At 47.6% G+C, this 24370-nt stretch overlaps 2 protein-coding genes and 1 long non-coding RNA gene across 11 annotated transcripts in view; 2 read left to right on the forward strand and 1 right to left on the reverse strand.

The window, feature by feature from the left end:
* LOC143833348 (homeobox protein Hox-D3-like) overlaps positions 1-24370 on the forward strand; it is a 146937-nt gene that overhangs the window by 18045 nt on the left and 104522 nt on the right. For 2 of the 9 annotated variants that reach the window (XR_013229615.1, XR_013229610.1), the window contains exon 1: positions 6505-6625. The exons of 4 other annotated variants lie outside the window; for them this stretch is intronic. The gene's annotated coding sequence lies outside the window, so the exon portion shown is untranslated. Of the gene's footprint in view, positions 1-6479; positions 6626-24370 lie in introns of those variants that run through there. 3 more of the 9 variants (XR_013229609.1, XR_013229614.1, XM_077329054.1) reach the window with 3 other exon arrangements.
* Positions 576-2266, forward strand: HOXC5 (homeobox C5). The gene is made up of 2 exons (XM_077329063.1): positions 576-1329; positions 2045-2266. The coding sequence occupies exons 1-2, from the start codon at positions 789-791 to the stop codon at positions 2257-2259; spliced, it is 756 nt and encodes a 251-aa protein (XP_077185178.1). The 5' UTR covers positions 576-788; the 3' UTR covers positions 2260-2266.
* On the reverse strand, positions 7023-10902 carry LOC143833345 (uncharacterized). The gene is made up of 3 exons (XR_013229600.1): positions 10225-10902; positions 9183-9295; positions 7023-8596 (listed from the first exon to the last, which is right to left on the reverse strand). It is a non-coding gene; the product is annotated as an uncharacterized LOC143833345 (long non-coding RNA).

The raw sequence follows: 24370 nt of genomic DNA on the forward strand, positions 1-24370 counted from the left end.
CCAGCTCTCTTGGCTGAGTGACGTCTGCGCGAAATCACGGTGCCCATTTGGAGTTGAGGTGGGCACACGTTCCACACACCCCCAACACATGGACGCAACATAATCGTGCTTCTCATATCTGGGCTACACACATGTGGAAATGTGATTACACGCGTTTTTGTTCACGGCCATATTTCACATTATCTACTTCAAGGGGAGAAAAACTCCCCGCGAAGCGCCGAGGACGGGACCGGAGCTCTCGCTTTCTATCCTAAGGAAAGCTTCAGGGCGCTTGTGCGGATCGAGTTCTTTCACATCCTTAAGCCTTGGAGGCTCAAACCGAGGGGTAGTATTTTATGAAACGTCATACCCCAGACCCGGCACCAGGTGACGCTATAGTCTCATTGTCTCGGTGTTTTGAGTGTGGGGCCTGCCTTTTTTTTTTTTTTTTTGGTTTCGCTATGCCAACATATCACATACGTTTCACGGGCTTCCATCAATAACCTCCTGGGGTCATCAAGCCAAATTTATGACTGGCCAACACCGTCACGTGATTCTATTTAAACATCCCATATTTGGGCAGCGCACATAGAATAAAGAAAAGAAGAATCCCCACCTATAAATTCTGCACTTTAGAGAACAAAAAACCCTGAACTTCAAAAGGGCCACAAATCAAGCCTAATCAAAGGGGTGTGAGAGAAAGAGAGAGGGAGAAAGTGAGTGAGAGAGAGAGAGAGAGAGAGAGAGAGAGAGAGAGAGAGAGAGAGAGAGAGAGAGAGAGAGATTGGGGGGGAAATATAATTCCTGACATGAGTTCCTACGTAGCCAATTCGTTCTATAAGCAAAATCCAAATGTTCCAGCTTATGCCATGCAAAGTTATGGGAATTATGGATCAGTGTCTGAGGTTCAGCCATCCAGGTATTGCTACAGTGGGCTGGATCTGAGCATTACATTCCCCTCATCTGGGGCTTCCAACTCTCTGAGCGGTGTGGACATGTCTTCAAGTCCCAGAACTAACCCCGACCGGCCTTCCTGTACGGTCATGGGATCTTCAGGGCACACTTTAGGCAGAGACGACCAAGCTCCTCTAAACCCAGGAATTTACAGTCAGAAAACTGGTAACACCACCACCACCACCACCACCACCTCCTCCTCCTCCTCCTCCACCACCACCTCCACGCCGATGGAAGATAGATCTAAGAGCAATGGGGAAATCAAGAGCGAACCGGGGCAGACCGCCCAGCATAGCGGACAGTCCAGGCAGCCGCCGCACCCGCCGCCGCCGCCGCCGCCGCACCAGCAGCCTCCACAAATTTACCCGTGGATGACCAAACTGCACATGAGCCACGGTAAACTTTCGCTTCTCGGTTTTGTTCCGCAGGATTTGCCTGGGTTTTATAGGCCATACGGGGCAAATAATAAGGGGGGAAAAAAAACCTGGGGTCGTAAATTTTACGACTAAGGCATCAATTGCTCGTAAAACTGTCCTCTAAAAGGCTTAGAGGCTATATACGCCCAAATTTATGACGGCATAATTGGATCATAGAAACAAAACGGGTATAAAGGCAATATTCCGTTTGGGGGGGTGGGGAAAGGAAGAAGGAAAGGTTTTTTTTTTTTTAAAGGGTGGGAAATAACTTGGAAAGGCTGAGCATTCTTGAAGGGGGGGACTGTACCGGTTTCAAAAAACCTAGCCACGTTTTGACTCTGTAAGCCGTGACTTTTCGTAGTCCGGGACAGAGATGGCTAGGTTGTAATTTCCTTTTCTCCGAGGGACTTCTCTCCTGATCTGAGTAAAAATAATTTCTTGGGGGGGGGGAGGGCTAACCTTAGGTTGAACTCCAAACTTTAGGAAGAAGGTACTGGGAAATACGCCCTCTTCCCCGGGATTTACCAGTAAACATTAAAAAAACTACGACAAACCAAAGAATCTCCCTCATTCTTTTAGGCTTCCCTGCCCTTCGCTCCGCCCGGAGGGGAAATTAACACACAAATAACTTCACGGTTGGTTTGTTTTGTGCTTTAAATGTATATACACATATCCGGTGTCTCTCATTTTTCCAGAAGCAGACGGCAAACGCTCCAGAACCAGCTACACCCGCTACCAAACTCTGGAACTAGAAAAAGAATTTCATTTTAACAGATATCTCACCCGCCGGAGGCGCATAGAAATCGCCAACAACCTGTGTTTGAATGAAAGGCAGATCAAAATATGGTTTCAAAACCGGCGGATGAAATGGAAGAAAGATTCCAAAATGAAAAGCAAAGAAGCCCTCTAGGTAGAAGCCTGGGATGGGGCAGGGGGGGAGGTGGGGGTGGCGGCAGCGGTGGGGGGAGGGGAGTCCCTTCGTGTGGAGCAGAAGGGGCAACCTACCTTGGTAAACTCCCCCCCCCCTTTTGGAAGGGAGAGTGGGCAAAGGCGGGGTGGGGGGCCTGGGGGCTGGCCTGGGCTTCTGACCCTGGCAAATGTATCAAACAAAGACGGTTTCTTATCAGTATGCAAAATAAAGCCCCCCTCCCCCCTTTAGCTTCCAGTAGAACCCACAATTAAACGCCTTTGGAGGAGTTCTGGCAAGCCGCGCTGTCTAACCCGCCGAAGGGGGGTGGGTGGGAACCCGGGCTAGATCAAATAATCACAACCCATCTCCGGGTTGACTTGGGGGACATTTGACCAGCCTTCCCCCAGGAGTACCGCTTTCTCATAAGGGTAGGGAAGGGTTCCGAAGGCCAAGTGATGAGTTTCAAAAGTGGGGAGGGGGGGAATATCTTCAGGACTTTGAGAAAGTCCTCCAACTCGGTTCCCCAGGACCAGAACTCGGAAGTTACCCCCTCGGAGATACCTCACAGGCTTTTCTACACAAGACGTGCCGGAGGGTCCCGCTGGGCTCCATGGAGACTTACTTCCGAGTAAACACGTCTGGGGCCGAGTGGCATGCTCCTCATGGGAGAAAACCCCCTTCCACTTTTTAAAAAAACTTTCGAGGCAGATTGGAGTTAACCACGAAAGTGGATCCCTGAATGCACTTAATCTGAAACGTTGTTTGGGGAGGGGGAGGGGAATATACTTGCTAAGAGACGTGTTCTTGAGGGGGGGGGGAGCTGAATGTTTGTGTGTGTGTTTCAATTTTATGATCCTCTCCTCGCTGACTTATTTTTGTATTATTTCCATATGAAAGAAAAGTGAATGGACAAAGATCAAATCTGCTTTAGAGTCTCCCCCTGGGAGAGATCTGTGCAAAAATATTAAAGCACTGTGGGGTAGTGGGGGAGGGGGGGGAGAAGAACGCGGAGTCGCTGGACTTAAATATTCCTGTGTATTTATTTGTCGCGTAATTAATGTAGCCTTGTGGGGGGGGACCCAACTCAAATTATGCTGAACCTTCATACAAATGTACACCTTTTGTTTACCTGTAGACCATCCTAGCCACTCCCCCATTCCTCTCTGCTATGTTGTATTCCATATATTTATTGGTTGTAATTTCATATGTGGAAAAAAAATCATGGAACATATATATTTTGTCATATTGAATAAACGTTAAATAATACTTCAACCAACGAAGGCCAGGTTTGTCGTGGTTGTCAGGAGAACTCTTTCAAAAGTGCCTTTTTCTTGAGTGGTTCTCGTCCGACCCCCCCCCTCTCCCCCGTTGGTTTGTTTTTAAAATATCTCAGGTACGGAGCAGGTTGCGTTGGGGGGGATCCTCCTGATATGAATCCATTCCCTTTGCCAAGCTAAAAACGGACAAGCAAAATCTTGAGACACGATCCACCGGTAGGGAACCTCTGAGAAATCCCATGGAGTCCAATGGGGAAATGAACCATTATTAAAAGCCAAAATGCTCTCTTCTACCGGTCCCTGTCCCTGGGTTTCCGGAGTAAGTCTCTTCAAATCAACCAGTTCTCAAACTCGAGTTGGATGTGAGTCAGCTTTTATTTTGGAACAAATGTGCACAGGATTGCCGCGGACCTAGGCTCGTATCTACTCAGAGTGGGGCAAATCTTGTTGGTGCGGGCAAGAGAAATACTTTGAGTTGTGTATATTCCATTTTGTCTGTCTCTACTGTCTTCACAAACTAGCTCTTCTCTTTCCTCGGCTGGGCCTCTCTCGAAATGTTGACCAGTTCTTGGGGCAACCTAGCGGGTGTATCTCGGTAGCTTTGAGTTCCTCGGCAGACCTTCAAAGGACTGGGTACGTTTCCTTCTCTTCCTTCCCCCTTTTTCCCGTCCCCCAGGCCTTAGAGAGAGAAACAAGGCTTTCCCCCCATGTTTTATATGTGTCACTTATAGATGGCACCTCCAGGCCACTTTCCATGGAGTTGAGCTGACTTTGTGGAAGTACTTGTTCCACCACAGGAATGGTCACAGACTGGATTAGCTGGCTGGTCAGTAGGGCAGGTCAGACTGACTGGGGGGTGGCTTTATCGGGAGGGCACTTGGGGAAACTTTCTCTGTTCTAGATGTTTTATAAGGAGAAGAAAGTACAACCTCTGCTCTCGAAAGCCGGCTTATCTTTCTCCTGTCTCTTGAAATTCAGGTCCCAAAGATTTTTGAGGGTTTTTTTAAACATAACTTTTATCAACTTACATATTTAAATAGCCATGCACATAACAGTTTGACTTAACTTGGGGAACAGGCCAGTGTACGTTCAGACGGAGGCTGCGCCTGTATTTTTGGTGTATGCTGCGCCTGTATTTTCGGTCCATGCGTGTTCCTGTTCAGCAATGTACTTACATGCATTCACTGTATACACCAACCTCTCCCCCTCCTTCTTGCTCTCTCTCTTGGTCTCTCTCAGGCGCACAGGGCCTGTCCTGTCTTCAGAACTATTTACTGGAGAAACAACCCCGGGGTGGGATGGGGGACCCTCAATTGGTCCATAAAACCTTTATAGTGTTTCCTTTACAAGGTCCAAACAATGGAGCTATTTCCTGAACCTGGAAACAAACCTTTCTTTTTTATGAGGTGGGAAACTTCTAAGGGCACCACTGGAGCAGTACCCCCCCAAAAAAATTGTCAGTTTGTTGGCATGGTGTCCTCCGATCTGCCACCCTGTTCTTCCCCTAGGAGAACCCCTGTTTTTAGAATCCTACTGCCCTTCTTCCGGAGAAGTCTCGGACGGGATCCAGTGATACCGTCACAGCCGCGATGACCATTTCATATATTGCCATTTTACATTCCGCTCGGAAGTCCTTCTTTCCCCTCCTTTTCTGCCTCTAACTTGTCCTTTTATTTGTTTGTTTGTTCGCTGGTTTGTTTAGGCAGCAACTGTCAATAAAGGCAGGGTCACCCAGATCAAAGCGCCAGGCTTCCTTGTATGAACCAGGGCTATCATTTGGATCTTGAATGTATTTATTCCCCCAAAATGCCGTTTCTTTCATGTTATAATCTATGAGTTCCAAAGAGGAAGCAACATAAAACGGCCCAGGCTAGAACCAAATCTATAATCTTGTCCTGGTGCGGAAAATGTAGTGTATATTCCTACTTACTCGGGCTCAGAGGAGTCAGCCGCCCATCTAGGTAACTCTCGGCTTAAACCCATAGGTGTTTTTTTTTTAAACACACACATCTGTTTTAATCTATTTTGTCTTAAGGCTTTCTGCCCTCCCTTTTCTCCCTTTAAATCTTGGCCTTGCCATTCTCTTTAATCGGAAGTCTGTCAAAAGAATAATTGCGTTTGACAGGTGAGGGTTAACAAAATCAGATGCACTTTTTGTTTTATCTTGGGGGGGGGGGAGAGAGAGAAGAGAGAGGGCGAAAGTGAGCGAGAGAGACCCTTCGCGCGTTGCCAGCCCAAACCTTCCTATTACCATAACGCAAACCAGCCGGGGACGCGCGCAGCCTTATGATTAATTATTGGTTTATCCAGCGAACAACGCGGGACTATTTGGACCTCTATCCCTGTCTTTTTAAAAAGTAATTTCTCAGGACTGATTAATAATTGGGTTGTTGGGCTTGTCGTTGGCTTTTCGGCGTTCACTCCCTCGCCCCCCCCCCCCTCCCCGCTTTCTTTTGGCCTGCTTTCCAAGCCCCCGCCTTCCTTAAAAAGAACTCTCGCAAAGTCAAGAAGGAAATGAAACATCGCTTACCTTCACTGTCATCCGTGTCAACACAGTGGGGACTTTTAAAAAAAGGCCTCCAAACAAGAAAGGAAGGGAGCGGGAGGGGGGGGGGGGGAAGAGAGCGAAAGACCTCAAGTGCCTATGTTTGTGTGCTTTCAAAGAGACACAGAGGACGGGGGGGGGGAGGATCGGGGGGGGGGAACAAATAATAATAATCCAGGACTTAAAAAAAAAAGCCAAGCCTTTCCCCCCTTCCCTTCAGAACATTAGGCGAAAATACCCGTGGCTTCTAAGTGAATTTAGTAGTTTAAAACTTTTGAAGGTTATTTATGTGGATAGCCCAAAGCAAAGGCCCTGAATGGCTCTCGGTGAGCACGTGGTGTCATTAAACTAAGTTTTATGGTTTGGGGGAGCTGACATACCCACAATATATTTACATCATATATAATCTTAACTGTCCACCATCGCAGCTGCTAGGGCTGTTTAATGCTGGGACGGTGGGACAAGGCAGTTAGTACGGATTACGACGGCTCCGGCGGCTGTTGGGGAAGGTACATCTTCCCCAAATGGATCCCTGGCGAGATCTGTAAGTTAATTTCTGTGTGTGCCCCCCCTTCCTCCCTCTCTCTCTCTCTCTCTCCCCCCCCCCCTTTCAGCGCGGTCTCGAGCTTTGTTGCGGGGGGGGGGGGAGATTCAGTTGCACCTTGAGTCAGGGGGGGGCAGGGGGCGAGGGGCCTGTGCGTCGGGGCGGTGCGCGTGGCGGGGCTGGGGGGGGGGGCTGGCTCACTCCGCGGTCTTGCTTCGCCCTCGGTCAGCAAGCAAGAGCAGCCCTCTGCTCCCCCCTTCACTTCCTCGAGGGAGTGGGCTTGGGGGAAATTAGATAAGGAGCGCACACTCTTGATACTGGTGAGGCTGAGATGGCTCCCCCCCCCCAATTCTTTCTCCTTTCTCCCCTTTTTAGACTTTCTGCAATGGGGGGGGGGGGAACGGGTTGAGGAGAGCTGTGTTTGATTCTAAAGAGAAAAGTCCTACCCAGAAGTTTCAGGTCCAGGAGGACTTTAAAAGAAAAGGGTGTGTTTGCATGTGTGTGTGTGTGTGTGGGGGGGTGTTGGGGTATTTGGGAAGGAAAGTGCATGCGCATTGGATGTGGGCTGGAAAGTTTGCTTCTTGGAAGTGCAGGCAGGTGTGTGTGTGGGGGGGGGGGGTTCAGGAAGACCGCTTCGGAAAGGCACAAGGCCTTAAAGGCAAGCCAAGCGGTAGGAGACCCGTGGAGGGACGGGAAAGGAAAGCGAAGGTGGGGGGCAATTTTTGGTAGAGAGGAGTGGTTTTTTGGTAGGACAGTTTTTGGTAGAGTTGGGAGCCAAAATGCCAAAAGTAGCTTCCGTCTTCTCAAATCCTTCCCTTTGACCTCCCCTCACCACTGCCCCAAGGAATACTCCAGGCCCTGTGCAGAGATTAAAGAGGCCTTTTCCTACCTACAAGACTCTCCCTGAGCCACAAGTCCTGGACTCCAGCCAGGCATCCTTCCTAAGCTACTTCGATGGCCTTGGGCAACCCACTCTCTCTCTCTCTGTTTCAGCAGCTATGCAGCTGGAGTGGGTGGATGGGGGCGGGTGATAAGATGGTGTGGCCTTATTGCCTTATCCTGATGGGCGTCAAGCCCTTGGCCTACTCAAAAGGCTTTATGCAAAGGCTGGGGTTAGGAATGCATCCCTGAGCTTCCTTCCATTATCCCTTCATCTCCCCACCCTGCCAATTGACTTTTATGTGGCTCAGGTAGGGAGCAGCCTGGTGCCCCGTCTGATCTTATCACAAGAACCCAGATAGTTTCCAAGGTGCCCCATCCCCTGGGCTCTCCTTTTCCCTCCCAGCTGATAGTAGTTGTAACCTGGAGTCTTTCTCACTCTTTGTCATCCTGCACGGTAAGTGATTCAGGCAGACAGAACTTCTGGAGCTGCCTTGACTAAAAACTGCTGAGGTATTGCAATGACACTTGCCATTTACGTAGGCCAGAAACCATCAGGCAAGCACAGAGAGACAGAGGCAAAGTACAGTTGGGATTCAGGTTCAGTGGCTCCAGCTGCTCCTGGGTTAATATAACAACTCTTTCACACCGTCCTTCCTTTGCCAAGGAAGGCAGCACTGAAATCAGCTGGAAAAGTAGGACTGCATATTCTTCAGCCATTGCTCTGTCTGCTTTGGCTCTCCCAAAGATAACAAGGCAGCCCCTTGTCAGCGGAGTTATCCCAGCAATATGGAAACTGTGCCGTGGGCTGGAGGCATTATGGGTTTGGAAGCTTTTGCTTCCTTGGATGGATGAAATGCAGCAGTGGGAGTCTTCTTGAGCTGGTCTGAGACGTTGAGGAGGGTTTTGAGGGTGGTTGGAACATGGAGGGCAGCTGGATGGCCTTTTGCAAGATTCACTGAGAGGCAAAGCTGTGAAATGTGCTTGGATGTGTGGCTGGAAAGGACAGGCCTGGTAGACAGTTGTCTAGGACTTGCTGGACCTCATTCAGAAGGCAAAACACATCTTCAGGGGAATGGGGAGAAATGTCTCCTGGAACAAAGGGGGTAAATGTTAGGGCAGGATAATTGATTTGCTTTATTTAAAGAAAAAAAAAGGGGGGAACCTTATAAGAACAATGCTGAGTGTCTACGTATTCTTCATTGGGAAAATGGCTGTTCGGAGACTGCCCCCCTCCCCTGCATTGCTAGCTTTCCAGTTTAAAGGGCGATGATCAGATTTCATTCCTGAAGGCGCCCAATAAGCTGTTCACAAAACTTTTCCCATCACGCCCTAAGAAATACAGCAAGCCACACCTCCCACTGGCCTAGAAAGCCCCCAAGGAGGACAGCAGGGACTTGAAGGAGAAGGTTCTGCTTTAGGGAAACCTGATCGGTATTCCTTTCCTGGAGGTATTTTTAAAAGTTACTCTTCCTTTGGTGCTGTGGTTTAGTTTCTGGGGGATTCTTCACAGACCAGTTTGCCCCAAAGCACTGTAACCTTTTCCCGTGCGTGTCTAGCTTGCCATTTTAGTTTACATCATGCCCCCTTGGTGAACCTCAGAAAAGGAAAGTTGACTTGATTGTGCCTGTTTAGAGTGCTTACAGAGCCATTGTAGATAATATATTTCATTAAGCACCTTGGGGCTTCCAGGGGTTTCGTCCTTCTGTTGTGGGCCGTACTCCTCCCCAGAGTCCGCTGGTGTAAGTCTGGAATCCGGGATCACCACCCTTTTTATTACCCCTGAACTTCCTGAAAAACAGCATTACAATGAGACCCATCAAGAATGCAGAATCGCTTTGACTCTCAGCTAAAGGACTTTGGTTGCAGAAGGAGGGTGTGGGTGCATGCAAGGCTGCCAGCTTCAGCGCGCTTATTTGAAAGTAAAAGCCACTGGGAATGGTTGGGAGGTACTTTTGAATAAACATGTGTAAGAGAGGACCTTAAACATGGGCAAAACCAACCATTTATAATGGGCTGTGGACTCCAGCTGTTCAGTCAGCAGGAAAGGCAGAAAGGGAGCTCTGGAGGAAAAGGTCACACACCTACAAAAAGAAGATACACATTGCCCTTTCTAGCTTACCCATACCTTTCCTGGAGACTAATTGATGGTTATTTCCCCCTGATTTGATTTGCACTGGCTGAGAGATCAAGAAGGTTAACCACTCATGTCCTTCCACCTAGCAGAACCGTGCTTTCAGAATGTTTCCAGAGACTGAATCTGTGCGTGTACTTTGTGTCTGCTGCAGGCATACACACGTACATAACTACATACACCTGCTGTCTACTGTAGGGTTTGTCTACTGTAAAATTTTGCCTGTGGTGGAAATGGTGATTTTTTTTTTTACACACTTTCTATGTATTGCCACAACATTTCAGCTGGCTAAATGGGAGAATTCTCCAGAGTTCTTGGGTTATTTTAGTCACCCAGAGGTCTAAAAACAAGACCCTTCTCTGTGCCTACTTCAGTATTTAGCACGGCAGATGTAGTCAAACTGCGGCCCTCCAGATGTCCATGGACTACAATTCCCATGAGCCCCTGCCAGCATTTGCTGGCAGGGGCTCATGGGGATTGTAGTCCATGGGCATCTGGAGGGCCGCAGTTTGACTACTCCTGTAGCACGGAACATAGCAGCAATCTGTATTACGCACAGAGCACCCATTGCAATTGTTTTGTTTACCAGAAATGTCTTGTGAACTGAAGCGAGGCAAGTCCTTGTTTCTCCGGGCGGAGATTTTCACAGATGCGTTTCCATCATTTGGAGAAGGAAGGAAGGAAAGAAGAATTAAACATGAAAGCCTCCTGCAGTTCTCGGTCTTAACTGTATTTCAAATGGTAGTAAGGGAACTCCTTACACAGCTGACCACCCAAAATGCCTTTGGAAGCCCCTTCTAATCCTCTGAACCCTTGGAAGGAGGGGGGGGGAATGATTAGCCAGCACCGTCTTGCTTTTCTCCATTTCGAGGGGGGCAATCTGAAGTTTGAGCCCTCCTGGGGGAAAGCCCATGCCACGCTTGAGTCCACTCATGGGGGTGGAGGTGGGGAAGGACATCTGGGTGCACAATCTTCCTGGAATGAGTCAACAGACAGTAGGATATATCTAGACAATGGGGAGAGGGAGGAGATAAAGGGGACTTGGATTTGTAGAAGAGTGTTTTTTTAGGCCCCCATTTTTCCTTACTCAAAGGAATCTCACACTGCCTTACAATCAGCTTTCCTTCCTCTCCCCACAACAGACACCCTCTAAGGTAGGTAAGGCTGAGAGAGCTCTGACATAGCTGCACTATGAGAGCAGCTGTAACAGGATTGTGACTAGCCCAGGGTCACCCAGTTAGCGGCATGTGGAGGAGGAGTGGGGAATCCAACCTTGCTCTCCAGACTACAGGCCACCGCTCTTAACCACTACCCCAAGCTGGCTTTCAGGGAGGCGGTACCCCAGGTATTGGTCCTTTAGAAGGAGTTGGCTGTGAAGCATACTACAGAAAAGGCAACTGGCAATGCCTACCCCCAGACATTTTTTTTAAAAAGATCCTCCACAACACCATTGTAGTGGAAGATGGCTGTAGCCCATGCAACAGGGGTACAATGGACATTTCACTGTTCTGGACAAAGCTACCCACTTGAATCTACCTTCTGGACATGTCACTGCTGAATCCTGTCACCCAACACTTGTACTCTGGTCGGGAGAAATCCCAGCATTGCCCCAAGGCATTTTGACTAGGCAAGAGCTGAGCACCTTTACCATTAGCTGAACTGGGTGTTTCTCTCACTGCTCTTGTGCGGTGAGCCCCATGAAGCTGGGCTGAATATGGAGTGTGGTTCCCTGTGGAGAACGATTCCATTGCTGGGCATCCAAAATGCTCCTAAACCTGGGTGTTTCTCCCATGTAGGGTGCTCAAGAATTCCATGCTCTCTGCATGCATGCATGCATGCAAGGAGAAAGCTTTGCTTAGGAAAAGTTGTCACAAAAAGCAATGAGTCCAGTTTCTGTGGCCAGGGAAGCCCACAGTGAGATGGAGAAACCAGAGATTCAAGAGGTCAGATCAAGGTATAGGGTAGAAATCCCTGTCTTCATCGCAGCACATCTGTGTCCTACTGGTGGCTCTTGGGAGACCTAGTTGGAAACAGAATGCTGGACTAGATGGACCTTGATTATGATCAGATGCCAATATCCTCCTTGCTGATAGCCAAAAAGATCTATAGATCTATATTCTTATCTATCTGTACCTAGAGACTTTCACTTTGGTTTCCAGTTCACTTATTACTGACACAGGCCGAGAAAAGCTCATGCACATCCTGGAAAACTCTCTCGCAAAGCATTCCATCTATACAATGGGGACAATTACTTTGAGGAGTTATGATTATGGCAAGTTTGGAGTCTCCTTCCCCCATCAATTCACTCTATTGTTTCTTGGGGTTTGGTTTTGTTTGGTTTCCTCATAATGGATATTTGGGGGTGGCTGATTTTTTTTTTTTACTGACCTTTCTTCCCCCGCAAGATGGAAAGGTAGTTAGAAGATTTGTGCCCTTGTGTGATATCAAAACTTATTTCTAGATTGACTGGGAGCATGCCCAGACTGGGACCATGTGATTCCCAGCCCTCCACTCCAGAAGAGGAAATCACACATAGGCAATGATCTATGTATCCAAAAGCCAAATAGAGGAGAACATATTTTGACTGACAGAGGCAATGTGACATTTACCCAGGTCTGCCACATTACCATCCTCACCCCCCACCAGCACGCAATCTAGTCGAATTTAATTAGTCCAAGCTTGATATTTTATTTTTGACTTTAAAATTGTATCAATGTGGAAATATCCTCTCCCCCCCCTCACTCTTTTAAAATGAACCATAAATACAGCCTATGTTCCGCTACAGGTAGAGAGGATAGATCATCACGCTTAACGATTCGTCTTGTGCTCTTTCATTGGAAATATTTGTAATTCATTGGCATTCTCCTGAAAATTCCTTGTGAATGATTTGGTGTGGGTGTGGGGGGAGAGGGTTCTATTACAAACCAGCACGGTACAAAGGGGGAGGGGAATTCGGCTGTGTGATACCTGGGGGGAAAAAAAACAACAACCAGCGAGTTAGAAAAGTCAGCAGGATCTGTGAGGTGCAGAAAGAAAGAAAGAAAGAAAGAAAGAAAGAAAGAAAGAAAGAAAGAAAGAAAGAAAGAAAGAAAGAAAGAAAGAAAGAAAGAAAGAAAGAAAGAAAACAGCTATCTAGGTTATGAAAAGCCAGGTGACCTTTTCCTGGGTTGATCTGCCTTTGTAGGTATGTTGACTCTCAATTGGATTGGATCCAAAAGAGAGAACAGAAGAATGAATGAATTTACCCAGAGTTCTTCCTCCCAGTTCGGTAGCCGGAGAACTCTACCAGCACTAGACGCTTGGCAGGGGCAAGGCTGGAATCTTCCTGCCAAACCGGCTTGCAGGAGCTCCGGGGAGCTGGACGCAGTTCGCCAAGTGCGATCCGTAGGCCGCGCCCCGTGTCCAAAGCGCCAGGGTCCAGAAATCGCGCTCTCCATGCTTATCCGGGAATCGTATTGCAAGCGATGGCGGCCCGAGACGGGAGGGACGTAGGTTTTGTGGCCCTTTGAAGCGAGGGTAGCTGATGAACCTTGCCGGACCTTACCGCCAGACAAGGTGGAGGAGCGCAGCCCCAATCCGAGGGGGCGGGATTGGAGAAGGACGGGAACTTTCGCTTTTGGGCAACTACCCAGTTCCTTTCCCTCCCTCTCTCCCTCCCTCCTTCCCACGATGCATGAATTTTGCAACTCTGTTGTTACAAAAATACAAATAAAAATGCTGAGACGCAAACTGTCAAAGGAAGCGGCGTTCCCGCAGGATCAGCCCTGCCTCTTCTGGGTAAATCTGCCGACGGCCTGGAGGGCCTCAGGATCCTTGTTCTTTTGGGCGTCGCAAAGTTACGCAAGCGCATAAACCCCGGCAAATATTTGCCTCCGCCAACAGGCAGGCAAATCTCTTGTCCTGGAAGGGGCTTTCCCCGCCACTCCCACCCTGGTTTTATTTTGTGCGAGAAAAGAGCTTTATTACACTCTGGATCTTATCACTAAGGAGACATTTAAAGTGGTTTGTATGTGTGTGTGCTTTGCAGGGGCGGCGGCGGGGGGGGGGGGGATGCTGGTTTCTTGATGCGTTTGAACTCGCTCGCTTCGTGGCCAAATCGCCTCCTTGTCTCCGGCGTTGCGACCGGCGGATCTTGTGAATGGAGTTCTGCTTGGATGTCTCCCCTGGGCGCTTTATACATTAGAACGCCGAGGAATCCTCTTCTCCAAGAAACCCATTGAGAATAGTAATGAATCTGCGCGGGGGGGGGGGGGTGTTTGAAAATGTCCAAAATATTGTAGCAGGTTGAGGGATCTTGGCGAAAAGTCAGGGACGCGTTGGAGGGACCGAGGGGGTTAAGCCGGTTTGGCGGTTTGCACCAAGTTTGTTGGTTCCCGTTACATCTCGGCGGCCTTTCCCCTGGCAAGGTGGGGAAAGATGGCTGCATATATTAGATTTTATCTCTTTCTCTTTAAGGACAGGATAAATAAAAGGAGTATATATATCTTGCGTCTGCGTAAACGGCTTTGATTGACTGATGCGTTGGTTGTATTGATTTATGATCCACCTCTGAAAGAGCTGCTCTATCAAATGGCGTTTCCATTCGGTCAAGAGTTGAATTCCCAGCTATCGATTTTTGTATGATTGTGGCTTGCTTGACTTGCAGTTTCTGGCTCCCCCACCAGATCTCCCTCTTAACTACCCCCCCACCCCCACCCCCCAACAGGAGGGTAAACAGGTGGCGCCCTCCCCGCTGTCCTTGGTGGCATTTTAGACTTCAGGGGCGAAACGCTGCCCCACAAACCTCCTGACCCAAGGCTCAACAACACAAACACTACCATGCTTGCCAGATTGGGAGAAAAAAGCGAACCATCCACCCATGCATGCATGGGTCTCATTTCCCTCCATGATTTGTTAATTTCTTTTTTTTTTTTTGCAGCCTAGGGGGAGGGATAATTGACAGGAGACAAAAACTAACAAGCTATATCCTGTCCCTTCTCCCTTCTCTATCCAAGTGTATATTATAGCACCGCATCTATCTACATTCTTGTGTATGTACACGTAGACGCTTACAAGATGCTTGCAGACGTATGTGTATATCTGTGTAGCTATTAATAAGGCTGCGCCTGGAATTTCCTGACAAGTACTGATCTCTCCCCATGCCTGTCCCAAGGACGGATCAGTCACGTGGGAGGGGGGGAGCGAGTCACTACTGTTGACCTTAGTATTTATTTTCTGTCCCAGGCAAGATCAGCGTTTGTAACATAAACAGTAACAGTAACATGAACTGTAATGTAATCGACAAGCATTTGCAGGAGATTTAGGAAACCTCTGAAGGATGTCTCCGGCCAAGGCGCTCGTCTAGCCCTCCCTGTAGGCAGGAAATTCTCTCTTGCTTGTTCGGGGGGGAGGGGCAGTGGGGGGGGCAGTATTGCAGGAATCTTAACTTTCAAAAACCACATTCCCCCCCCCTTTCCCTAGAATTATCCTAGCCCTCCCCTTCCCCCCTTCGTGTCTCACCAGGTGGTGTGCTATCCTACATGCCCCTCTCCACTCAATGGGGCCGGGTGGCTAGACTTTTATTACAGGATTCCTTTCCAGGCAGGAAAGGGAGGGGGTCGTAAACGCCGGTAGGTGTCCGGTTTGATCTGTCTAATCCCAGGAAGTGGGGGCTGGAGGAAGGGGCGGCTGGCGGGTTGTAAATGCCACCGCTCGACCAGCCCTTCTTTTCCTCAAAGGTGCCTGTGAAAAGATGAAAGGGGGGGGGAGAAGGAAGAAGAGGAGGGTGGGTGGGTGGGTGCCATAAACTCCCTCGGCGCTCTGGTGGTGGGGAAAGATTGCCCTCGTCTTGGCTTTCAACGACCCCCTCCCCCTTGCCTGGGTTCCGAGAGAAGTTTATTTGCAGTTTTCGCCTTCTCTGAGGCTACCAGTAATAGGGTTGGAAGAGCCCCCTCAAAGTAGGGAAAGATGGATGCGCCAGGCGGACTAGGCTGCGTCCTCAGGACAGTAAATTTCGCATTCAACACAACAACTCAAACAGAGACACCGAGCAGGACCTTAAGAGCCGGTGCAACCCACCCCACCCCACACACCCGCTTCTTGGAGGAGAGAGGCTGCGAGGAGGCGGAGGCCGCGCGCAGCTTGGGGTGGGGGATTCTCGTTCTCTTCCTCGATGGCGCCTTAGGAGAGAGTTCGCTGCGATCAGCAAGGGAAAGGGGAACTTTCCCCTTCAACCTCCCCTTCTCTGACGCAACAGCAGAGCAGCGAGGGAAACCAACCCCCAGGACCAAATCCATTCAGGAATATCGCCTCGGGAGGTCTGTTGCTCCCAAAACAGAAACAGAAACACCCACACGCGGACCCACGCTGTAAATCTGCTTCCCTCCTCGGAGTAAGGAGAGGCAAATCTCCCTTGACACAAGCACCGCCAAGAGCACAGTGGGTTAGTAAAGAGTTATTCCCTACACCTGGTTATATTATGTTTAAAGGAAGAAAATAAAGAGGTTGACAACGCAGCTACTTGGGGGTCATTTGTGGGCCTGAGTTGAATGTGGTCATTTCAGGAAGTCCGGCAGGCTTGCCCCCCCCGTCTGTCTGTCTGTCTGTCTGTCTGTCTGTCTGTCTGTCTGTCTGTCTGTCTGTCTATCTATCTATCTATCTATCTATCTATCTATCTATCTATCTATCTATCTATCTATCTATCTATCTATCTATCTATCTATCTATCTAGGCAAAAGGCCTGACAGGAGCTCTTACCCTCGTTTTTCTGGTATATAAGTGTGTGTGTCCCAGATCTGTTGGATAGCTACTAGTGTGTGTGTGTGTGTGGGTGGGGGGGGGTCTCCTATCAAACACCACTGCTTCAGCCAGCGGTTTAAATTAAACCAAACTGGGTCCCTTCTCTGCTGTGGTTGTCTTGCCTCCTCTTCTACTATTCCAAGGCTCTCGGCGGATCTAGGGCAATCCGTTTACCTGCTCCGGACAGCCTGGCGTTTTGCACCTGTGCTCTTCAGTTTGGGAGGGAGGCCGAGCTGTCGAAATGAATTCTTTTATCAGGCTGATGATAAAGCGAAGTTGCTGGTTCACGTTGTGCCAGCGGAGCAAGTGGTTTATGCAGCGCGTTTCGTGACAGATTTACACGGAATAGCATTCCGCAGACATAGATTCCAACCGGATGGCTCAAGAGCAGACGAGAGGTTTACAGTTACATCATCGCGACTGTCATTCTGCTTGGGGATCCTTCCACCCACGGGACTATTTTTTTTTCTCACGGTGTCATTCTTGTCTCCTAAGGGATGCTTGTGGATGTTCTAGTTGTCCACTTTTCTATCCCTCCAGCATGGGGGGGGGAAGGGGCGGGAAGGCCAAGCTACCGGTGGAGAGCCTTCCCTTGAAAAAGCATCAGATCTCCTCCAGGGTCCCCTCCCAGTTCCCAAACATGCCACGGGAGGCCTTATGAGGACGGTCCCCATCCAGGAGGCCTGGTTCCGTCCTTCAGGGGTAGTCAACCTGTGGTCCTCCAGATGTCCATGGACTACAATTCCCATGAGCCCCTGCCAGCGTTTGCTGGCAGGGGGTCATGGGAATTGTAGTCCATGGACATCTGGAGGACCACAGGTTGACTACCCCTGCATATTATTCCTGCCGTTTCTCTTGTCCTACTTGGAGCTTCTTTGGCTTCCGTGGTCCTGGCTAATTACCACTGGAACTGACACACGCTGTAAGAATGGTCCTTCCCAAGCTCAGCTGGGAGATATTTACACGCCCCCCCCTCTTTTAAATGAAGCCTCCCCCCCCCTTCACCGCCCATCGGCCCAAGTTTCTTTTTTAAGTTCCGCCTGCTGCACTGTACTTACAGTTTACGGCCTTCGCAGACATGCTGGAACTAATAAACGTTTTATTAAAAGGTTTTGATGGATTCACCTTTGGGATTAACTAAGATAATAGTTTATTACACTGTGAAAGATTAAACTGAGAGTACCCTGGTGGGAAAAAAAATAAACACTGCAAATAACTAGGCTCCTCTTTAAGCACAAAGCGCCGTTCTTCCCAGACTCTAAACATAACTCACTGGATGGTTTGGTGGGGTTGTTTTGGCTCCCCCCCCCCCGCACCCTTTCTCCAACAGATTCCAAGACGCATTTGATATTACAAGGCAATTAGGAGGATCTTCCTAGACAATGACGAATATGTTTTTCCTTAAAACCTTTTCTTTGTGCTGGTTGTTTTTCTTTTTGGGGGGGGGGGGGAGGGAAATCAGTGCTGAGTAGATCAGAACGGCAAATTAGGTAGAAAGCTCAGACTGTCACGAGAAAAAGGGAAGGAATTTTCGGCAGCCCAACTGGCTCTCTCCCTTGCCAAGGAAACCTGCTTGCAGAGCCTACAGCCCACCCCTGATACCTTTGCGGGGTGGGTAGATCTCCGTGGAAAGGACTCCTTCGCCAATACATGAATGGAGATCCTTAAAAAATGCCGGGCGCCCTGTTCACAAATCATTCAATTCCTCCCCCCCCCACCCTCGACTGTCCATAGAAGTAATGAGAATAACTAAATACAGCCAATAAAATCTGACATATGGTGTGGGGGTGGGGGCGGGTAGGAAAGAAGCACATCTAGACACATTTCTCCCCCCCCCCCATCCTGTCGGCTTGTCAGTTTCCAACAGTATTTATTTACACTGAGATATGTATGTGCCTGGGAAAGCAATATATCTATATCTATATCTATATCTATATCTATATCTATATCTATATCTATATCTATATCTATATCTATATCTATATCTATATCTATATCTATATCTATATCTATATCTATATCTATATCTATATCTATATCTATATCTATATCACACTTTGTGTGTGTGTGTTTGTGGGGAGGGGCGAGAGAGACCGACTGAGCAGTCAGGATACTCATAGGGTGCAAGGATATATTCCGTCTGCAGGCAAACGTGTATAGATGTTATAGGTACACATCTATCTGTATGTACTTGGAAGTGCCCAAATAAAATCCTTGAAAACGGTGGATTTCTTCTTGCACGTCAACATAGAGGAAGAAAATGCCTTCCAAAAGAACAGATCTTGGCACATTAAAAAACAACCCCCCCAAAAAAAACAAAACAAGAGACAGCGATTATCTTGAGGGCGGGCGGGGGGGGGGCGATGGCTTGGACTGCGTGTGTTTCCACGCACCTGGTTCCAAAGGGCGTCTTGCCTGAAAGGTTATTTCGGGCCTGGGAGCAGCGCCCATTGTCCCCATCTCCCGTGTGATTCCCCTTCCCAATTCCTCTTCGGCCATTGTTGAACCCGCTAGAGGGTATGGATAGCTGGGCAGTTTTGCTGGCTTCCCGATGGACCACGTAAAGACTGGCCTCTCATTTCACATTTCCACAGCTCAGCCCTAGGCAGAGCTACCCCACTCCAAGGCCCTTGGTTTTGGTGGCCTTAATCTGGTCTAACTCTGTGTAGGATCAATCAAGTACTCCCCCCCCTCAAATTGAGAAGCCTGGGCCATCCCATTTGACCAGGGTTGTAGCAGTTAATTCGGGGACACCGTTTAATAGATGCGTGCCACCCAACTATGGAAGCATTTTAATGCAATAAGACTCCTGTAATAAACCGGGGAGTTGAAGAAAAATCGGACAGTGCTTGGAATCAAGTTGGGTCCCAATGGGGAGGAAAGATGCTAAAAGGTGACCTTCCAGGTGGTTGGCAGGTGGATCCTGGCGTGTGCCTACTTGCCTGTTGATCTTTGAAGGATCCCAACACCAAGAGATGACAGACAAAAGCTGTCGACCTTTCCTAAAAACACAGCCGTTTTTCATAGGGAGGCAGTTCACACGTCCACATGCAGGATGTGATATGGACGTGAGTGTAACTCAGTCTTGAGAGTCAGCCATGAGACACAGGGAAATATAACTCCATTTCTCAGCATCACTAGCAACATGAAATACTCTATTGCTTGTGTTGCTCTACCACTAAGAGACATGTCCTAACTCCCCCCCCCCCCCGTCAATATTCCTGCCTCTTTAGTGCAAACATTGCCTTGGCTACTCTCTCACAGAGACCTCTGGCCTCCAGGATTTCCTTCAAGCGACAAATCAGATTTAAAACGAACACGAAACAAGGCCAACCAATAGGCCTTGTAACCCCATGTCCTCCTCTCCCACCTCCACCTCCAAGGATGTGATGACTGGATTAGGAATGGGGCATCCTAAATGGCATCCTAAATCCAAAGACATTTTATTGAGGACTACTGAAAGCAATATCTTTCCAGCCCACTTTGAACAACTTCTCAGTGGACGTTGTGGTGGACAGCCAAGAAGCATTCTGTCCTTTTTTAAATTTCTGTGTTCATTTTTTCTTATAGTTTCCCCCTCCCCCTAATCTTCCTTTGCATCAAGACACTGTCTTCCTCTGAAGCTATGCTCCTGTTTCTGGGACTAATTCAAGATATTTATAAGGCAGGCAATTGTGGTGGTCCTCCCCTTCTCTCTCTCTCTCCAGCAGATTTTGGCATCTTTATCTGAAAAAGCACTTTAAAAAACACACACAGATTTTCCCAAAATTTTCAGTCTCCAATGACTAGGTGAACAACCACCAGATCCAAACATGAGGGAACCCAGAAATAAAGGTATAAAATAGTATGTATATATACATGTTGCGTATAATTACAAACAACCCCTTAAGAAGGACAGGGAGTTCGAGCAGAGGCAGCCATGCAAATAGAACCACGGGGAAAGTAAAAGAAAACGGATGTTTTCTTTGTTTCCTTTCAACTCCCCCCTCCCCAATATTTGCATTCAAATTAGCATTTTAATAGAGTTGGATGCTTTGCCCATCTTTAATTTTTTTTTTAGAATAAAAAAGACATACATGGTATCTGTAAAAGATAGGAGACCACCTTGCCTTCTTAATTCAACCCCCATCCTTCCCAGATTCAGCACTGCAATCTATTGATAGTTAGAGAGAGAGAAAACTTTTTATTTTAAAAGTAAAGACAACCTGATTCCTACCCAGCTGAAAATTATTGTTTGGACGGCCCACTAGATCAGCCTTGAAGAGTTCATGAACGGAGGTCCCTCGATTAGTCCTCAAATAAATAAATAAAGAGAGGAGATTTGCAATATGGGTTCGAGGCTGTGGCTTCAGTTGAAAGGGTGGGAGAGAAAGAGGAGGGGGCCAGGGGGAACTCTTTCACCCAAACCAGAATCCCCCCCCTAATTTGTTTGTTCTGAGCCGGTGAAAAAGGTGGGATTGGGGGTAAGGAAAGAGGGGGTGAAGAAGGAGGGGGAGGAAAGAGGGGGGACAACAACAACTATTTCTCTAGCATAAAAATGAAACATCATATTTGTTTGCCTTTGGGCTTCATTTTTTCCCTTCTACATTATAACTAGTTATTGAACTCGCTAGAAGATCTAAGGGCCATTTGCGAGGAGACAAATATCAATGGAGGTTCCCCATCAATAACTCCTTGGCAGTGACCTATTGGATCAAGTCAAACAGTTGAGGTGAAATTCAGGGCACGCCGTCTAAGCAATATTAAAATGCGCCCACTTTTTAAAAAGCCACTTTCAACGAGATTTGAAGAAAATTGAATTCCTGGGAGAGGGAAGGGGGGGTAGACGCGGCCAAGGGGGGGGGCCTTCGGAGAGAAAGAGAAAATTGTTTGCATATATATGTTTCCTTCTTTAACAAACAGGAAGAATGAGTCTTCGGTGCTTTAAAACCGTGGGATAAATATTTACACGACTTTAGCTTCTGGAGAGGCTAAAAAAGAAAAATGTGTTGTTCGTTTGGGGTTTTGTGTGTGTGTGTGTGTTACTTCTGATGACATGCTTTGGTTATTCAAATCGTTTTGTGCCGACTCATTACTTTTAGTGACAACAGATTTAAGGAAAAATCAATTAAACATTTGCATATTTCTTTGCATAAATTAGACCTGTCTCTTTGCGTGGTGGGGGACGAGGAAAGGGGGGAAAGGGGAAAAAAAACCCCTACAACAAACCTGTTTTGGTGGCCCTGGGTGCTTACAAGTGAAGAAAGAAAGAAAGAAAGAAAGAAAGAAAGAAAGAAAGAAAGAAAGAAAGAAAGAAAGAAAGAAAGAAAGAAAGAAAGAAAGAAAGAAAGATGTAATTGTTAACTGTATAATGATATTAGCAGTGTTATTTGTAGAGAAAATAGCCCTCCCCCCCAATTAGAAGAGCCATCTTTACAGAGAAAGTATACAATCCAGCCACTGAAGTCAATGGTAAAAATTTAGCAGGATTTGGGGAACAACATCCTTCAAAGCGCTCAGGATTCACTGCAATGTTCAAAGACCTCCTCTTGGGTGCATTCAAGATTACATCTCCCTTCCCTGCCCAGCATATTGTATAATTTGTTGACTAATTGATTTTTTAAAAAAAATAGTCAAAGATATCGGTACTTGAGGACTAATCACGTGTGGTCTGAAATACTGGAGGGGGGGGGATTTGCCCTCTTTACATGACGCCCCTGGATTTTAGCTATGAAGGACGGGTTGTTTTGTGTCCCCCTCCCCTTCTCTTGTTGTCGGGTGATTGTGTGTCACCTTAACTAGGAAACAGTTCACATGGCAAAAGGGAGGGTCGGAAGGATGCATGATCATTAGTATTAGTATTATATTATAACTATGATGAGTCCTAAACCCTGAAATAGCAAAGCCTGGGAGAATAGGTACTTCTTCTTCCTAGTGCTCTCTCTCTCTGTCTTCTCTCTTCTCTCTCTCTCACCAAGATGCACAGATTGCAAATGGCTAGAGGTGTAGGTTACCAAGCGGTCAGTATGGTAATAGCTTTCACAATGAATCCGCAGGGACAATGAGCGCTTATTTTTCTTCAGTACTGTCAAGGAGGCGCTTTGTACTCTGAAATGGTCCTGAAAATGGTAACCAGATAGATACACACGGTCGCAACCCGACTCCTGGCCAGGATAGGAAATAAAGGCCAGAAATATATTTGATGCAAGTGTTTCTCTGCTGTTGTCACTTAGGAGGAAGACACACACACACACACAAACAATCCAACAGAAACAAACACAAATTCTTTTTTTTTCCCCTTTTCTTTTTTGGACATTGTTCTGCGGATTGGGAGAAACTGAGGCCAGTGGGAGAGAGGCGGGAGGGACGACGCTTTAGAGACAAAAGGGATTTCTGCCCCCTAATTTTTTTTCCCCACCAGTCCTTGGGGCCTTCTTTGATATACAGACAATAAAAGGAAATCGTTCCAAACAGTTAAGGACGCCAGACTTTTTTTTTGGTGGGGGGGGGGATAGATCTTTTGATGAAAATTCAACTTTAGAAAACAGCACCTTTTAATAAATATTGTACATTATATAATATATATTATAATAAAAATAAAACCGACTCGGGATAATAATAAAAATAAGACTTGGGAATTAATTGAAATGAACGAGGAAGTGGTTAATTTCAACCCCCTTTGGGGTAGCCTGTGTGTCTGTCCAGACGCACAGAGGGGTGGACATGGTTCAAGAAACAACCCTTTTATACGCCTGTTTGGGAGGAAGGCACATTGTATTCAGCTTACTTGTGAGTAAATATGCACGTGTTTAGCCCTGACCTCATACACGTTTACCAAGAGCTTAATCCCACCGAGTCCAGTGAGAAAGGCTCTGAAGTAAATATGTATTCCTGGAGCTTCATTGGAGATTGCTGGACAGTGGGGCAATTGCCAAGGAATTGGGTTCCAGGATGACAAAGCTGTTTTCCCTTCCATTATTATGTTTTTTAAAAAATTAAAAGGGTAGTCATCAGTTTGTTGAAATAACCAGGATTGTTTTATCAGTATTGCTCTCATAACCAGGAATTGTTATGTAACAACTGGACAACTGGTTGTCCAGTTTTGTGGTGCTGTCCTAAACATATCTTCTTAAAAACAGTCCTACTTGAATTCATGTAGGACACATTAGGAAATACATTTAAAACCAGAGACTTCCTTCCTTCCTTCCTTCCTTCCTTCCTTCCTTCCTTCCTTCCTTCCTTCCTTCCTTCCTTCCTTCCTTCTTCTTTGCCATGTGCCAATGGTCCCAATCCATCTATGGCCAAACACTTCTAAAATAAAACAAGTTGTCCAGGGGCACCTTATAGGTGAACAGTACATTTCACTTCGAGCCTTGGCTGGGGGCAGTGGGGGAGGGGAAGCTGCAGCGTGTGTCCAGGTGGGACAAGGAGATAGCTGCTGAGCATTGACGCAAACGAGAAAAGCGCTATACAAGTAGGAAGCGCCCAAGAAGATGCTGCTAGTTGTAACCCCGCAATTATTTCTAGAAAGAGGGGGCTTCCAAGTCAGGCTCACACATCCTGAGAGGGGGGGGGGATAGGAGGGAGAGAGAGAGAGAGAGAGCGAGAGAGCAGGGGAGGGGAGGGGAGGGAGGGGAAGACCTAACCGTTCCAGGCTAATGACTGATTCATGGCATTTTATACCCCCATAAAAACAGCTAGAAATGGCCCAGAATCGTAGAAACTGAAGTCTGCAAAGGCTGTAGCAGTCGCAGCAGCAGCAGCAGCAGCAGCCAGGGTAATCTCGGAGGATGCAGCAACAATACAGGCAACGGGGAAACTCTCTCGCTCTCCCCTTTAAACAATGAGGCATGTGCTTAAATATGGATGGATGTGTTAATGGCTTCGCTTTTGAAGACGAAACTGCAGAAGGAAGCGGCTTCGTTCAGTGCAACGGCTTCATTAACACCAGCGGGCACCCTAGTTTGCCCGCCAAA

Source organism: Paroedura picta, chromosome 3 (assembly GCF_049243985.1).
Source record: "Paroedura picta isolate Pp20150507F chromosome 3, Ppicta_v3.0, whole genome shotgun sequence".
NCBI lineage: Eukaryota > Metazoa > Chordata > Lepidosauria > Squamata > Gekkonidae > Paroedura > Paroedura picta.